At 39.4% G+C, this 17,712-nt stretch overlaps 1 protein-coding gene across 2 annotated transcripts in view; it reads left to right on the top strand.

The window, feature by feature from the left end:
* Positions 1-1,341: 1,341 nt before the first annotated feature.
* Positions 1,342-17,712, top strand: part of COQ2 (coenzyme Q2, polyprenyltransferase) — a 28,590-nt gene continuing 12,219 nt past the window's right edge. Inside the window, exons 1-5 of one of the 2 annotated variants that reach the window (XM_053666342.1) lie at positions 1,342-1,632; positions 7,324-7,490; positions 12,108-12,229; positions 13,639-13,724; positions 17,353-17,486. In XM_053666342.1, coding sequence (XP_053522317.1) covers positions 1,380-1,632; positions 7,324-7,490; positions 12,108-12,229; positions 13,639-13,724; positions 17,353-17,486 — 762 coding nt within the window. In that variant the 5' untranslated portion in view covers positions 1,342-1,379. The remainder of the gene's footprint in view (positions 1,633-7,323; positions 7,491-12,107; positions 12,230-13,638; positions 13,725-17,352; positions 17,487-17,712) is intronic. The other variant, XM_037152566.2, reaches the window with a different exon arrangement.

Below are 17,712 nucleotides of genomic sequence, written 5' to 3'. Positions count from 1 at the left end.
TTATAGGCACATACAAAAAGTCATCCCTAGAGATAACACCTAGGGTGTTATCAGTTGTATCTCAGCCACATGCCGAGAAAAGCAGCAAAACCAGATGGGTGATGGCAGGACCAGATGCAATGACCAAGGAACTCCTGCTCTGTCACTGACCAATCAGTGGAGACCATGGCCCTGAAAGGACCTGGAGAGCTGATGAAAAGTCTTATGAACCCTCCCCTGAGACCTTGCATCAGATTCACACACCCTTTCCCCAGGACAGAGAGAGAGAGAGAGAGAGAGAGAGCGCCTCAAGACAAAGATGCAGCACTCAGAGCTCTTCCTCTGGGGAGCAGGCCCAGCCATTCCCTTTCCTTTCCTCTCCCCACTCCCTACTTCTTTCCCCTCAAGCAGGTGTCTCCTAAACTCTAAGGCAATGGGCAGTGGCACATTGTCCCAGGCTAACCTCCTGAACCTGTCTCCAAAGCTCTCTTTTCTCTGACTTCCCAGTAAACTAAGGCAGCCCAGCCTAGTTGAGGAGCTCTCCTGTTTCTTTTTCTACTCCTTGTTTTAATGTCCCCAACTTTAATAAATGTACCCTCATGGTCACCTGGGCTTCTGTTATGAAGTCATTCCTACATGAAGTTAAGAAACTACACAGTACCAGCTGGCACTAGGCAGACCCGCTCACGGTTAGGCTCCTGTCTGGTAACACCACCACTGGGGACTCAAAATATCACAGCATAACCAGGTCGGGGGTTTAAGGAAAGACACTTAAAGACTAACCTAATCCCCTAGAATACTAAAATCCAGATGAGTGACTTGCCCATGGTCACTCAGTAAGTGGTTAAATGGGCTAATACATGTAAAGCATCTGAAACAGTGCCTGGCACACATGGTCACCCAAGAAATTGAGAGCCAACCGGCTGTTCTAGTGGCAGGCTCTTAGCTTCTCGAACACTCCACGGCTATCAATTATACCAACTCCTTTGAATTAGACTGTTAAACATAAGGTATTCACTTGTGTAATGAGCATTCTTTAACTCTGAGTACAGATTTAACTTACACTCTTGGATATGGCCTCAAGGTGCCCCTTTTAGCTTTAAAAATGGAACTACCTGCTTGCAAATCAACATTTGGGATTCAGTAGGTTTTTTGCGTGTTTTTTTTTTCCTGCTAAAACTGCGAAAGCTGATAACAAGGGGGCCGCACTCCCGGGTAAAGTGACCACAGTAACCCCTCTTTCAGGGTACTCATAAGGGTAGAGCCACACCACCTACTGCCCACACCGACACAAGCGAAAGGCGCAAACGGGCACCTCGCGGTGTCACTGCGCATGCCCGCCCTGGACCCGACGCCCGGAAACGACGTTAGGCCTGTGCGCCACAAAGCTTCCCAAAACCATGCTGGGCGTAGGGGGCGCGGGTTTCGCAGGATGCCTGCGAGCCCGGCTACAGGCAGGGCTGTGGGGTTCGCGGGGTCGCTCCCTGGCCTTGGCGCGCTTGGCTGGCGCGCCCGGCCCTGGGGACCCGCGGCCCTCCGCGGGGCGGGACCTGCGCTGGCGTCAGCTCAGCCTGTCGGCAGCTGCGGTGGTGGAGTCCGCGCCCCGCCCGCTGCAGCCCTACCTGCGCCTCATGAGGTTGGACAAGCCCATTGGTGAGTGCGCGCGGGCGCGGGCGGGCCAGGGGCTGCTGGTGTAATGGAAATGAAGCACTAAAGCTGGATCTCGGCCGCCGGGTGCCCTCCAGACACCCTAACCTGGCGAACTGGGAAGTGACCTGGCCTAACGCTCCTCTAAATCCTGAGCCGGGCAAAAAAGTATGCTCATTCCATAATCCTTGTTTTAGTAGTGAATCGAGCAGAAATCCCGTGCTTGTTGTGTCCCTGGATTTGCAGAGACGTGCAGTATTGTAGCACTTCCTAATTTTAATTAAGCTTGATCGTTCCCGTAATCCTGTAAGGCTCCTAGTGCAAATAGACAGTAAAAACACTGAACAAACTAAGGCTCTTAGGCAGAGCCAGAACAGTTGAAGCTGGGTTCCAGCTCTTTGCCCTACACCACCCCTCTCACAAAGACTTAATGCATGTGACTGCAGCAAGTAGAGCACTTATGGACTACCTATCAGCTCACAGTCGCCTCCTGAGGATTTCACTGACCTTCCTGTTTAAAATACCACCCACCACCTCATTCTGTCCCTTCACCTCCGGTTTTCTTGTTGTTTTTGCGGCACTCTCCATTAACGAACATTACGCATTTATTGGGTGATTGATCTCTCCAATGTAATATAAGTTCCACATAAATGGGCTATTTAAAAAAAAATCTAATGCCTAGAACAGAACCTGACAGTAGCATTGAATTAATAAACAACTACAGAATCACCTAGCTTCAGAGATAGAAAGAGCTATAGAAACTCCCTGCTCTCAAGGAATTCCCAGTATAGTTGAAAAAGCTGATTTAAGTGATACAGTTAGTAAGTACAGTAAAGACAGGCAGGAAAGACAGTAATTACTGGAGATTTTCATTGCTGGAAAAAAGAAGAAAGTGTAACTTTAAGGACAGGTAGATTTTGCAGAGGAGGGCAGAGCTCTTGATCAGTGGGGGAAATATTTTTCGCAAAGATGGGATGGTAGAGTGTTGTTTGAACATTAAGAATATAAGCTGGTCTAGAATCCCACGTGTGAGTAGAAAATAGTGGGAGTACAGGCTGGTTAGAAGCTGGACTGAAAAAGGATGGACAAAATGGGAGGGAGTGGTAGATAGAGGCTTAACTCCAGGTAGATGTTGGCATTCCTATTGCAGCGCGTAGTAGTACATTCAGATGTGTAGATACATTTTCTCCACCTTTGCTGAGCCAAGACCTCAAATTAGGCCTCGGTTTTTGGTATCCTAGGTTTATACACTGCCTATTTGGGATCAGAGCACTAAAAGTTTATGGCAATCAACAAGTAAAGTATAAAAGCAAAATAAATAATAAGACACAGCCCTGCCCATCATGCCGCCTTGCATTTTGGGAGCCAGATACAAGGCATAAATTTCCAAGCCCAGTTCTACTCTAAAGCCTAACCATAATTCTGTTCTTTGGGTCTGTGTCACAGAGCTTCAGTATAAGTTTACAGGCATCCATGGCAGATCAACAGGTACTGTTATTCCCATTTTGGTAAACCTCTTATTTCTACTTTAGTGGCTGGACCACCCTACAGCATACTAAGAGGCTACAAAAAGAGGTTTTGCATAATGCTCTGGAGCCAGACCTCTTGGGATTGAATCTTTACTCTGCCCATTTGAGGGACCTCAATTAAGTTACTTTACCTCTCTGGGCCATCATTTCTCATCTATAAAATGAAGATACTAATAGTACTGACTTTATAAGATTGTCATGAAAACTCACATATATATGTCGAGTATTTAGAACAGTGCCTGACATAAGTGCTCAAGAATGTTAATTATTATTACTTGAGAAGTGGGAATTGAAGGAGATTGGGTAATAGTTATTATATATTGGTTGGCTAAAAAGTGTATTTAGTTTTCTCCATAAAAGACACATTTTTTATTTTCACCAGTACCTTTATTGATTTAGATATTTTCTGTATGTCAGCTATCTGCTGCTGTTGGCTTTTAGTGGGTAGAGGTTAGGGGAGCTGCTAAACATCTTCCAATGCATAAGACCAGCCCTACAGCAAAGAATTATTTGGCCAAAATGTCAGTAGTACCTAACAAACCTCACAAATCACTTTTGACACATTCAATCAGTCACAGCGCCTTCTCCATACACTACGCAGATCTTTTTCTTTCTTTTGTGTTTCAGTTTTATTTTTACCTCCCTTGAAATAATAAAGGGTAATATGCCAGAAATGTTGCATATTTTCTTCTATCTTCAGTATTAAAATGGCTGTATTAACAAGGTGGATGTTTTCCCCCTCATTTATAGATGATATAGAATGAGCCTTAAAGTTTAATATACTTGAATATCGGTGTCATTGCACTTACGAGTAGCAGGCGTCAAGCAGGAGATCTGAGTTGTTCTTTCATTATAGGAATGCTCTTCATCTGTAGCGGTGACCTACAGATTCCTGTTAGTAAGTGAATATGTCACCTACAGTACAAACTAAGGCCAAGATAATTTTGTTCTTAACACAAAATGTTACAGGAGGTTACACATCTTTCTCTAGAATTATTTTGTAAGTGGAACCTTCAGTTCTTTTTTTTTTTTTTTTGGAACCTTCAGTTCTTTGTACCAGGAAAATAATGCCTGTGAAGTGATCGTTTTTCTTTTTTATCTGGGCAGGATCAGCTAGCTGCTCCTCTGTCCCTCAGAGTTATAAGGAAGTAGTTAAACCCATTGTTTTAACCTCTGTGCATCTGTTGCCTCATGTGTAAAATAGGAATAATAATAATAGCGCCTATTTTATGAGCGTTTTTGAAGATTAAATGAGTTTATACATATAAAGCATTTAGAACATTGCCTGGCATGTCACAAACATTTAGTACATGTTAGTGGAGGGGATCAGAATGAGTTTCTCCAAGATGTGCCTTTGTGGCATAGACATTATTTTGAGCTGAAGGTAATTGAGACCTTGCAAGTTCAAAAGAAACTTTTACCTGTCCCTTAAATTTTAAATTGGGGGCCTTGTCCATTACAAGAGTTATTAACAAAAATAACTTAAGAGAGCAGGGCAGGCATCTAACTACTGGATATCTGCTCTTTTTATCAATCTATGAATTATCCCCGCCCTTTTTTAGGGCTCTTATTTATTTATTATTTAATCCTCACCCGAGAACATGCTTGTTGATTTTAGAGAGGGGGGAAGGGAAGGAGAGGGAGAGAAACACTGATGTAAGAGAGAAACAAGTGGTTGCCTATCGTGAGTGCCCAACCTGTTCCCTGCCCTCACCTGCTCTCAGGGGTCCGGCGGGACAGTGGGTCTCAGACTTCTTGTCCATATATATGTAATTAAATTTGGTTATTTTCTCTTGTTAATCGGCTACATGTTGACTTAATTATTAGACTAGCCAAAAGAACCTAGAAGGTTATAGGAAATTTTATTCCTGTGCTACATTAACTACTGTTATTCAGGTCTTAGCTAGCCATTTCTCACTTTTAGCTCCTCCTTGCTTTTCTATGTGAGTTTAAGCCCCTTTTGGAAAAGCCTTCCTGAATTCTCCTTCTTGTCTCACCAGTGAACTTAGGCAAGTCTGGTTTATGCCTTTGTAGGACCCTGTGCTTGCTCCGTTGTTGAGTTGTTCTATTTTATTACTGTTTGGCTAGCTGTGTTTCTTCCTTTTGATGCATAAGCTATGTAAAGGCAGAAACCAACTCTCAGTCACTTGTATTCCCTCTTTCTAGCACAGCCCTGGCACAAAATATGTGCTTTATAAATATTTGCAAATGAATAAAATTTAAGAAGCTTAAACATGGTTATGAGGACTTCACCATTTGTCTGTTTTCATATAGGATCTGAGCTTTTGGTAACCACATATCTTTCTTCTCTGATATTGATAAATAGGGAAGGAAAACTCAGAATTTTTCTAATGAGCACCATATCCAAACATTTGTTGACTTTTTGTGAAAGTAAGGTATCTATTAAAGTTCATGTGCGAAATTTCTTATTCACACAATCTACAGTAGTACCCCCTTATGCGGTTTCCCTTTCTGCCATTTCAGTTAACCATCATCAACTAGGGTCCAAAAAATATTAAGTAGAAAATTCCAGAAATAATTCAGTAAGTTCATACGTTCTAAGTTCCATACCATTTTGAAATAGCATGATACAATCTTGCGTCATCCCCCACTCTGTCTGCCCAGCATGTGAGTTGTCCCTTTGTCAGGTTTGTCCACACTGTATACACTCCCTGCCCATTACTTTACTGTTGCTACTTTGCAGTGTTTGTGTTCAAGTAACTTTTCTTTACTAAGTAATGGCCCCAAAGCCAAGAGTGAGTGATGCTGACAATTCCAATATGCCAAAGAGAAGCTCTGAAGTGCTTCCTTAAAGTGAAAAGGTGAAAGTTCTCAATAAGGAAAGAAAAGAAATTGTATGCTAAGGTTGTTAAGGTTTACAGTAAGAACGAATTTTCTATCTGTGAAATTATGAAGGAAAAAGAAATTTGTGCTAGTTTGTTGCACCTCACACTGCAATTATGGCCCTCATACTGCAAAAGCTACCGTCACAGTGTATGATAAATGCTTAGTTGAGATGAAAAAGGCGTTGAATTTGTGAGGGGAAGACATGAACAGAAAACATGTTGTGGCTGACAGCAGCGTGTTGTGTCAGAAAGCACTGGGCCTCTATAATCCGCTGGAACAAGTGACCACATTCACACAGCTTTTATTACAGTACGTTGTTTAATTGTTCTATTTTATTAATTGTTGTTAATCTGTTACTGTGCCTACTTTATAAATAAAGCTTTATCATAGGTACATTTATATAGGAAAAAATAGCATCTACAGTGTTTGATACTGTCCACCGTTTCAAGCATCCACTGGGGGTTTTGGAACATATCACCCACAGATAAGGGGGGACTGCTCTGTTTGGTTTTAGTTTAATTTCATCTAGTTTTGGGCAAAAGACCAAGAACTAAGCCCATTCATGCATGTAGTTGCAAAATATATGTTTTTAAAAACGGTTAATAGTCTCCCTACCACAAGACCATTTTATTGTAAATATATCAAAAGCAGTAAAGAAATTTTGAACAGGTAGTACGTGCATGTGATACAAAATTCAGAAGGTATAAGAGTAGATTGAAAACTAAGTCTCTGAGCAAATCAGTTCCCCTCCTCACAGACAAGTTTCTAATATATCCTTCCTGACATGGTCTGTGAACATACTAACATTCAAATGTATGTATTTGTTTTATCTGTGTGTATGCATGTATACACACAAAATTTTCAGGTTGTCCATAAGGGTTGGACTGTTTTGGAACCTCATCAGGAATACATGAAAGTATCCGATTCCCCAGGGTGTGTTGTCAGACTTTGAATTTTGCCAATCTGATAGGTGAAGAATGTTACCTCAGTGTAATTTTAATGTGTATTTTTCAAAGTTGGTTATATTTTCATATGTATAAGAACCATTGGTATTTCTGTGAACCTCTATTATACGTTCTGTCCATTTTTCAGTTGGACTATATTGATTCTCTTCAGTTTCTAGGAAACCTATATATATTAGGGAAAAATAGTCCTTTGTGATATGAATGACAGATTTGTTGTCTCCGTTTTGTCATGTGTTTTTGACTTGTGGGTTTTTTTTTTTACTTCTTTGGGATGTGGTGTTTAAACAAATTAAAATAGTTAATCAACTTGAAAATATGAATACATATACATATTTTGTCTTTTTATTTTTGCTTAGGAACCTGGCTGCTCTATTTGCCTTGTACCTGGAGCATTGGTTTGGCAGCTGAGCCTGGTTGTTTTCCAGATTGGTACATGCTATCCCTGTTTGGCACTGGCGCTATTCTGATGCGTGGAGCAGGCTGTACTATTAATGACATGTGGGACCGGGACTACGATAAAAAGGTAGTTTCATCATTGAAAAGAGCAGAGAGGCTCATCTAAATTCTGTAGAGTAACATGGTGGCATCATTTTTGAATGCTTCAGAAAGCAGCAGCCTCATTTAGTGTCCTCACTGAAATCCTGCATAAGAAGTGCCAATAACAGCTGAATGAATAGCTGGTGCTACAAAGTGTAGTGCACTTCTTTTCTCAGCACTGGAGCAGCCATGGGGACGGGGTATAAACTTGCCTCGGCCCGCGAGGCAGTCAACGGGGTCCGCCGATATACCTGTAACGGATGAAGGGGGATGGGACAGGAGGCGCGAAGAATGGCAGCAAGACAAAGGATTCTGATCAAGCTGCAAATTTATTTCAAAATGGAGGGAGTTATATAGAGGAGGGCAGTGGAGGAAGTGCAGTGGATAGGTGGCTTCAAAGCGTGCTCTAGCCTGCGATTGGCCGGGGGGTGCATGGCGGGCGCGTGATCAAGGCACTGATTGGTGTGCCACCCGCATGTCCAGGAGGGGGAGTTCTATGGCTCCTAACCGCAGCATCCTGTTATTCAGGCGCAACCTTCAGGTCGGATTGTATCAGCCTGTTTCAGGCTTATCCCAGCCCCCAACATATACTTTATTTTTATGAAACGAATTAGGATTTAGAAGGCCAGGGTAAGGATGTTGAGTGAAGTGAAAAATCCATCCAAACCTTTGAGTGTCTAGAAGAACCATCATCCACTCTGGCTGGTGTGGCTCAGTTAGTTGGAGAGTCATCCTTTACACCAAAAGGTAGCAAGCAAGTTTGATTCCTGGTCGGGGCACATACCTAGGTTGCAGGTTTGATCCCCAGTTGGGGCATGTATGAGACGGCAGCTGATTGATGTTTTTCTCTCTCTCTTTCCCTTTCTCTCTAGAAAGCAATGAAAAAAAACATCCTCAGGTGAGGATTTAAAAAATAAAATAAAATAATTAAAAATAAAAGACCTGTCATCCCTTCCTTTGAAATGTATATTGGAGCTGTAACTTCATATGTAAATCACATCTTAATTTAAATGACTACACCCTATTAGTATTTGTTATAAGTATTTCTTTTAAAAACATAATTTTATTCTTTTTTTCTCCTTAGAAAAATAACACATTTATTCTGAAAAATTTATACAGTACAGAAATAGAAAGGTTAGGAAGTATGAGTCCTCCTTATCTCCTTCCCCAAAGCCCCGGAGAAAACTTGAGTTAAGGTTTGATACATTATATTTATTGGTATTATTTTCTGGGCATACTCTGTCTCATGTGTATAATTATTTCTTTGTTTTTCAACAGATCATTATTTTCTCAAGGGAAAGGTCTATCTTGTTTGCCTTTTACTCTAGCAGCTATGCTATAACAAGCACAAGATCATTAAGTGCTTGAGTAAGTGATCAAGTAAACTTTCAGTTTAAAAGAAGCCCATGGTGAATTAAAGTAAATAATCATATATACAAATAGTTCACCTTTAGTTTGCCTTTCATTTAAGTCTGAATTTCCTTAAGCAAGGCACACCTAGAATGATGGTTAGTTTATAGAATAGTATCATATTAATATATATTTTAATTCATAAAACAGTTAATGAATACTTGCTGTGTAAGACACAGTGACAGGGTCTAGGATTGCATGGTTGAAAGATAACATTGCTGACCTTACCATCTAGTAGTTGTAATACAGCAGCACTGTCATGAGAATGGTGTCCACACAGGAACTTACTGAAGACCTCCTATCTCAGCACAAGGGAAGTGGGTCAGAGAGAGCTTTCAGGGAGTGATCTTTAAACTGTGTCAGAATAAAGTGGCTGAAAAAGGGGGCGGGGCAGGCTGGAGGGTGAGGTTGCTAGGCAGAGGGAACAACAAATACAGAGGCAAGGCTATGAGATAAAGTACATTACAAAACAATTGTGAGGTTTATGTATGGCTAGCGGATGGGATGGTAGCAGAAACTGCATACTAAAAGCCACTATATTCCCTGCAGATCCAGTTTGGATGTCTTGATCCTAGTCAGGAGATGCATTGATTTGGGGCTTTATACATGCTAGTCAGTTTTTCATTCTGCATAAGCATATGAATGAGGCATCTGGCACACATCACTTCAAAATAATTATTGAACATGATTAGAGCACCTAATATCCAAATCCTGGTTGTGATGTTGGACTGTAAAGTTTTATAAGATGTAACCCTTGGGGGAGTTTATAAAGGGTACATGGGATCTCTATATTTTTTTAAATACAGAGAATTAAAAAAAAAAAACCTGCACGTGAATCTACAGTTACCACAAAAGAAAAAGTTTGATTTAAAAAAAAAAGAAAAAAAGTTTGATTAAAAATTATATATTCAAACCAACTTTTTCCATCAGTTCCCCCTAAGTGATAGTTTTTCCTCTCTAGATTTAAGGGAACTGATTAAATATTCTTTATCTCCTGCATGCTATTTTCCTCTGACTAGAAGGATCCAAATTGTGTATTGACATAAAACAAAGTGCGTAAATAAGTGTTTTATAGCTATTGAGGTTGTTTTGCTAACCTGAATTTTAAAATGTTATATGCATCTCTTTTAAAGGATTAGTTAAAAAGCTTAGCCATGTTGTATTGCTTACCTCACAGTTAAAGGCTATATGTCATTAGGATATGTTTATGGCTCAGGATTTTAAGTAAGTTGCTATTAGGGTATCTGGGTTAAGTGTGTTTTTCTGATGTATGTAATCTACTAGCCATGTGATAAACATTAAATAGATAAACATTAAAATCATATCAGTGCACAGGTATTGATTTAGTTTTATGAGCTGTGAGCATTCGTGTTTCATAAAAACCACATAGAATATGTTTTGATCATCATGTTACATAATTTTTAGTCTTTTGATCAAGTGCTTATTTTCAGCTTTCAAATTTAGGTAGACAATTATAAATGTACTAAACAGCTAGTGTAATGTGGTTAGTGTGGTCAGTGGGACCAGACTGACGTTGTTGTACTCCTTGTGACTTTGGAAAGTTCCTGAGTCTCTGCTTTAGTTTCCTAAAAGTTAGAAATGCCAAGACCTTGTGAGTAGCTATAGACAAGGTGGTTATAAAGGTTCAGTGATGTGATGCATATGTGATGCTCTTAGAATAGCGCATTGTCAACAGTCAGATACTATCTGGAAGAATCATAATATCCTGAAACAGATATGAGAGCATAAATATTGTTTCCAACAAAAACTAGAGACTAAAGCAAGACTGGAAGATCCAGTTCCAGCACTCTAACCAAGATGAGTCATTACAGTTTAACAGAGTAATGTTTTTATGGAAGAGTAAAACATACTAGGACTTGGGTCCACAAGTGTTTTCTGTAAAGAATAAGATAGTAAATATTTTAGGCTTTGTGGGCCCTACTGTCTTTGTTGCAACTACTCTATTGGAGCATGAAAGCAACCACATACAATATGTAAACAAATGGGTGTGCCTCTGTTTCAGTAAAACTATTTGTGGGTGCTGAAATTTGAATTTTATATTCGCTTCATGTGTTATAATACATTTCTCTTTTTAAAAATTTATTTTCAACCATCTAAAAAAGTAAAAACCTGCCTTACCTGACAGGCTTTATAAAAGCAGGCGTTGGGCTGGATTTGGCCTACAGGCCATAGTTTGCTAACTCTTGATGTAAATCATACAAAAATATGTTACATTAACATTTAGTGACATAGTTAACATTTATTGAATACTTATGTGCTTCAAACACTGTGTTTACTTTGTGAAATAGCTGCTATTATTATGTCTCTCTCTTCTCCCTCAGTCTGTTTTTCCCTTAACAGGTATATAACCTAAGCCCAAGAGAGATTAAGTAATTTGCCCAAATTCATAAGGTCAATAAGTGATGGAATGGGATTTAAAGTGCTGAGCTCTCTTATCTCAGATCCTGAGTTGTTTGTTTGTTTGTTTGTTTTGTTTTGTTTTTTTAGCAGTGTTAAAATTTTTGGTTATTTTTTTCCTGTGGTTCAATTTAGAATAATCACATTTAATGATCTTTTGGAAGGAAAATAACAAAGTAACATATGTATTTGTTCACATACCATTTGTTCACATAATTATTTGCTCTTTCTGTTCATATTCTCACAGTGGGTTTGCCCTTTATATTTGGGTGCAGCTAATATAAGATTAGACACATTCCTAAATAAGCTGGCACGAGCCCTCTAATTTTCCAACCCAGATAATATGTCTTCTTTCTTCACATCTGATTTCTGATTGCGGTGCTTCCCATACTCAAAACATTCACACAATATTAGCCTTATTTAACATGCACTGCAGTTTTTCTTTCCTGACAGTTCTCACAGTTGTCCCTCTTTTCTCTGTGGAAATTGAACATACACTTACTATTTAAGCTAGGTAGCTAAGTAACTGGATAAGGAAGTATCTTTGTTTTGTTTGGGGGTGGGAGGTAAGGGAATGAATGCTGGGAAATTTTAGTTCTTTCCAAAGCTGCTTTAAATATCAAGTTTTGATTCTTGGCAGGACTTCCAGTGATGATTTCACCTTTTATTCATATTTCTGCCTTGGTGCTTACCACACACCAGTCTCTGAATGAAATGTTTAAATAAATTATTGAGCTAAAACACGAAGCTAAGGTATCTGTTTTTATGTATTAAGGTTACAAGAACAGCAAGTCGCCCAATAGCTGCTGGAGACATTTCAATTTTCCAGTCTGTCATTTTTCTCGGGGTCCAGCTGACCCTGGCACTGGGTATTCTTCTGTGTCTGAATTACTACAGGTATAGTAAATGTGTTTTTCATAATCATGTATAAAATCTGTCTTATGAAATGGAGGAAATAGGAATAAAATAAAATCAAAGTAGCTTTGTCATAAAGTTGTTTATTGGCTACCCATTGAGGGTCTGTAAGTTAGCAAGTATAAATAAATCACCACACATTGTAAAACAAGTATGTTTTCATCCAAAGGAATTGAGATCAGCATTTAATTTATTCCGAAGCACCTTGCATTACATGTTTCTAAGGGACACATGGCACTTTATAGGTTGTTTCAGGTACATGCATGGATGTGTGTGGATATACTCATTTATACAGGAGTGAGCAAAAGTAGGTTTACAGTTCACATGGGAAATAATACAGTAATTAATAAATAATAATATAAGAATAAACTCTTGTGTTTTATGTGCTCACAGCTATAAACCTGTTTTCGCCCAACCCTATATAATTTTATTTATGCTAATAGTATCTCGGAAGTAAGTAAGAGCAGAAGTGATTCTACTCACTATGCAAAAAGAACAACTGGTCTTTCCCAGAGTTATGTTTCTAATGCGTGACAGACAAAGTGGAATTACTCATTTCTGTATCTCTTAAATAGACAAAATTCTGTGCATCAGAAGGTTGCTTACAAAGTGCTTCAATAAGACAAAAAAAGAGGAGGAGGTCAGCAAATGAGCATTACTTTATAAAGACTAGACTTCATTGTGTACCTTGCCCTGCCAGCATCCATCACATGATAACACTTTGGAAGGTTATTCCTAGGGGGTAGTGTTAGGAGAACTTTGCAGTACCTAGGAACATCTTATGTTATTCTCCTTTCATAGGGACTCTATGACCTTATCCTCTTCTAGAGAATTAACACCCATTGTAAAAATAAGGTTGAATATCTTGACTCTAATTCTCTGTTAGGACATCTCAGTTTCTAGCTGTCTTAATGTTTGAATACAAAATTTAGAGAGGCAGTTGCATATGGTGGGTAATTAGTTGGACTCTGGAGCCAGCCTGCCTTAGTTTGAATCCTGGCCCTGCTAGTGACCAGATGTATGACAGTTGGCAGATTACTTAATCTCTTCAAGCTTTGGTGTCCTTATCTGCAAAAAAAAAAAACAAAAACAAGTAGCATAAAACTATCTGCCTCTTAAGTAACATATGTAAAGTGGTTAGAACAGTGTCTAGTACATAAAAGCATTACATGGGTTAGCTGTTGTTACTGTGGTTTTTTATTTTATAATACTTAAAGTTGTTTTTAATCATCCTTTGTCCTAATCAAAGTCCAGGAAGAGAATTTTACATAACAAAAAATATAATTAAGATAAATTATTTTCACAATTAGTGGTACTTTTGTTGTGTTATTTAGTGATTTGTAAGGCATGGTGGTGATGTGAATCTTTTTAATGGTTTTTCTTGATCTCAGTATAGCTCTTGGCACAGCATCCCTGCTTCTTGTCATCACCTACCCACTAATGAAAAGAGTTACGTTTTGGCCTCAATTAGCCTTGGGTGAGTTTGAATTCACTACAACTATTTCCTTTGATATCTTCAAATTATACTTTTATTTTATTTAAATTTTATGTTTTTTTAAATTTTTCTTATTGTTGTTCAATTAGAGTTGTCCTCATTTTGCCCCATTACTCTCCCCTCCCCTTCAAACTATACTTTTAGATATGATATAATATTATACATGCATATATGCATATATAATGGAGCAGAGATAAAAAATGTCAATTCAGTCATGAAATTTTCCAAACCAAGAATAGATTTTTATATATTAAAGGAGGACAGTTAGCCATTTCTATTGGCTAAAAAATCTTGCATATTTATTATGATTATTATCATTATTACTCTGAAATGCTCTTTTAAAAATCTGGGTATGGGGACATCTGTCTAGATGGAGGCGTAGGCAGACACACTTCACCTCCTTGCACAACCACAGAAAGAATTATAACTAGACCTCAAAACAAGTAACACCTAGAACCATCAGAAAATTGAGTTGTATAGAAGTCTGACAACCAAGGATATAAAGAAGCCATGTTCATTCAGAGGGGCAGAGATGCAGTGTGGCACAGAGGCAGTGGTGGTGGAACATATGCTGGATAAAAATCGGGAGTGACACCTTAGGAGCAAGCAATCCCAGCCCCAGCCCAAGGTTCCAGCACCAGGAAGATAAATCTCCATAACTTCTGGCTGTAAAAAACAGGGGGGTTGGGGCGGTGGAGGAAACTGCCTGATTTTCAGGAGACTGTTTAAAGAGCCTACACAGACTTAGAACGTAGGCAACCCCACCCACTCTGGGATTCACCACCAGGGCAACAGCTGGAAGGGCACCTGTCACATATGGGAAGTGGTGAAGTGACTTGAAATGGGAAGCATAATTGGTGGGTACAAAATAGACAAAGGGATGTTAAGAATAGAATGGGAAATGGAGAAGCCAAAGAACTTACATACACAACCCACAGACATGAACTAGGGTGTGGAATGCTTGAGGGAAGGGGTGTAGTGGGTGGAGAGGGGGCAAAGGGGAAAAATTAGGACAACTGTAATAGCATAAACAATAACATTTTAAAATAATATATAGACACAAAATCTGGGTATGTTATGAAGAAAAAAATTAGCTCTCTTGACCCTTCCTCTCTGTTTAAGCGGTTGATCTAGATGCCCTGAAGACTTTGGGATAGAAAACACTCTGGGCAGAAGAACAAGGGTTAAAATAAAGTATGTGTGATAGCTCATCCGGCCTCTCAGAGCTCCCTTTCTGTGAAGCCTTCCTCAGACATCCCAGGAAAAAGTTACACCACTCTGGGCTCCCACAGCGCTCTGGTGACCTCATTTCAACTGCATTAATACAACAAGAAGGCACCAAGACTGAGAGCCTCCTCTGCCTCCCCAGTAATAAATTGTAAATGCCTAAAAGACAAAGCATTCTTTACAGATGGATCGCTCAGCATCTAACATAGCATTGGGTACACTGCAGGAATTCAATAAATGTTTATTAGTACAAAGAGAGGAAGATAAAATATTTACTAGTATTTTATATTACTAGAATACTCTAAAGTATTCCTTAAACTATTTTAGTTCTTTGTGTTTTTTGTTCTTTGGGGTATTTTTTTTTTTTTTAGTAAATAAAAGAAGAACCTACAGATACTCCAAGAAATGGATGGGAGCCTGACTGGAAAGTTGTGGTGGAATACTAATCTTTTTCTAAGATCCTCTCAATGCTCTGTTCCTTTTTATTTAAAAAAAAAAAAAAAAGCCATGATATTTTAACTGACCTGGGAATCTTTTGGTATAAGGAGGATAAGCATCTACTGTCTCTAAGATTACGTTAAGATAGCTGGTATGCTCAAATATATATTGAACCTCTAACTTGTTCTTTGTGCCAGGAATCACACCAGGTACTAGGAAAATAAAAGGTGACTGAAAAACATTTACCATGATGCACCAGCCAGTGTAGCTCAGTTGGTTAGGTGTCACCCCACAAATTGAAAGGTTGCTGGTTGGATTTTTAGTCAGGGCACAAGCCTGGGTTGTGGATTAGGTCCCTAGTTGGGGTGCATATGGAAGGCAGCCAGTCAGTATTTCTCACGTCAGTGTTTTTCTTTCATCCTTCCCCACTCTCTAAAATTAAAAATCAAATTAAAAAACCACATTCACCTCTTGAAGGAGACAGTGCTAAACAGACCATTTCAGTATAATGTACTGGCATGAGTGCTGTGGGACCGCAAAGGAGAAGCCCTCCGTCAGTAGAGGAGAGATTCTGAGTAGAAATAGGCCACATAAGAGAAAGAGGGCTTCTGAGAAAAGATGCTTAGGATCCACTGAGTGAGGTGTCAGAGAGACTTGCAAGTAGAGACATCTAACAGATAGTTCAGTATCTAGTCTGACGCTTAGGGAAGTGATCAGGCTTGCACACAGAGATTTAGGAATGGTCAGCAAGTAGGTGTTTACAGTCCTCAGAGGGTGGGCTTGTGAAATAAATAAGGATCTCCATCAGTACTCTTGTTTCTGTAGCTTACAGGGGACGTAGACTGATAATGAAAAGATCATTGAATTTTGGGGGTGTATAAAACAATTTAGTATTACTTTTTATTTATTGTTGTTCAGTTACAGTTGTCCCACCTTTTTCCCCATGGCTGACGCCTACCCCTTCCTCCCCCTACCCCCCCACCAAATCCCACAGTCCGTGCCCATGAGTCCCCTATTCATGGTCCTTGACTAGCCCCTTTTCCCTTCTTTCCCCTGTTATCCCCCTCATCCCTCCCCTCTGGTCACCGTCAGTTTGTTCTTTATTTCAAGGTCTCTGGTTCTGTTTTGCTTATTTGTTTTGTTGATTAGGTTCCACTTATGGGTGAGGTCATGTATTTGTCTTTCACTGTCTAGCTTATTTCACTTAGTGTAAAGCTCTCCAGTTCCATCCATGTTATTGAGACGGGTAGGAGCTGCTCCTTTCTTTCTGCTGCATAGTATTCCATTGTGGAGAAAAGGGAACCATAGGGCACTGTTGGTGGGAATGCAGACTGGTGCAGCCACTATGGAAAACGATGGAATTTCCTCAAAAACTAAAAATGGAACTGTCTTTTGGTCCAGCAATTCCACTGTTAGGATTATACACTAAGAGTCCTGAACCATTAAATAAAAAACCTTATGCACTCCAATGTTCATAACAGCACAATTTACAGTAGCCAAGTGCTGCAAGCAATGTAAGTGCCCACCAGTAAATGAGTGGATCGAAAAACTGGTACATTTACACAGTGGAATACTATGCAGATCATAGGATTTTGACTCAAGTCTAAGTTCGTACCCCAGCATCTACCATTTTATTGACTGTGCCAGGCACCATACCAGGTGGGATAAATGTTCTCATGAAACCTATTTATGAGGAGGGTGTTATTCTTTCTCTTAGCAATGTTATTTTAATTGTTAATTAACCTCTCTGAACCTGTTTTTTATAAAATATACCTAATAACGATCACAGAGAGCTGAGAGGGTTTAAGGAGGAAACATACTAGAAAACAGCATACCCAGAGCCTAATACACAGAAGCATTGAATGCATGCTGGTGTCCCTCTCTGTCCCTGTAGAACTCTGAAGTATATTTAACTTTTCCTTTCTTTCTGTTTCACCGCCTGTAGGGTTCACTTTCAATTGGGGAGCATTACTTGGGTGGTCTGCTGTCAAGGGCTCCTGTGACCCATCAGTTTGCCTGCCTCTCTATTTTTCTGGAATTATGTGGACTCTAATATATGATACTATCTATGCCTATCAGGTAAAGAAATGTCATTTTTTTCCTTAATTTTGGGTTAGTTGGTCTTTTAAAAAGTTTAAGAACCAAACTAAAGGGAAAGTGGGGTTTTTTCCCTGAAAAAATTCATTCATACTTCCATGGTGCAAACAACATATTTCTGTTTCATGTGTGTATTTTACCAAGTAGATCAACTCATTTATTTTATTTATACAAATTTAAGTAGTATTTACAGTATGCTAGGCACCAT

Source organism: Artibeus jamaicensis, unplaced genomic scaffold, assembly GCF_021234435.1.
Source record: "Artibeus jamaicensis isolate MK-2021 breed Jamaican fruit bat unplaced genomic scaffold, CSHL_Jam_final contig_452, whole genome shotgun sequence".
Taxonomy (NCBI): Eukaryota; Metazoa; Chordata; class Mammalia; order Chiroptera; family Phyllostomidae; genus Artibeus; species Artibeus jamaicensis.
This window is presented reverse-complemented; position numbering and strand designations above follow the sequence as displayed.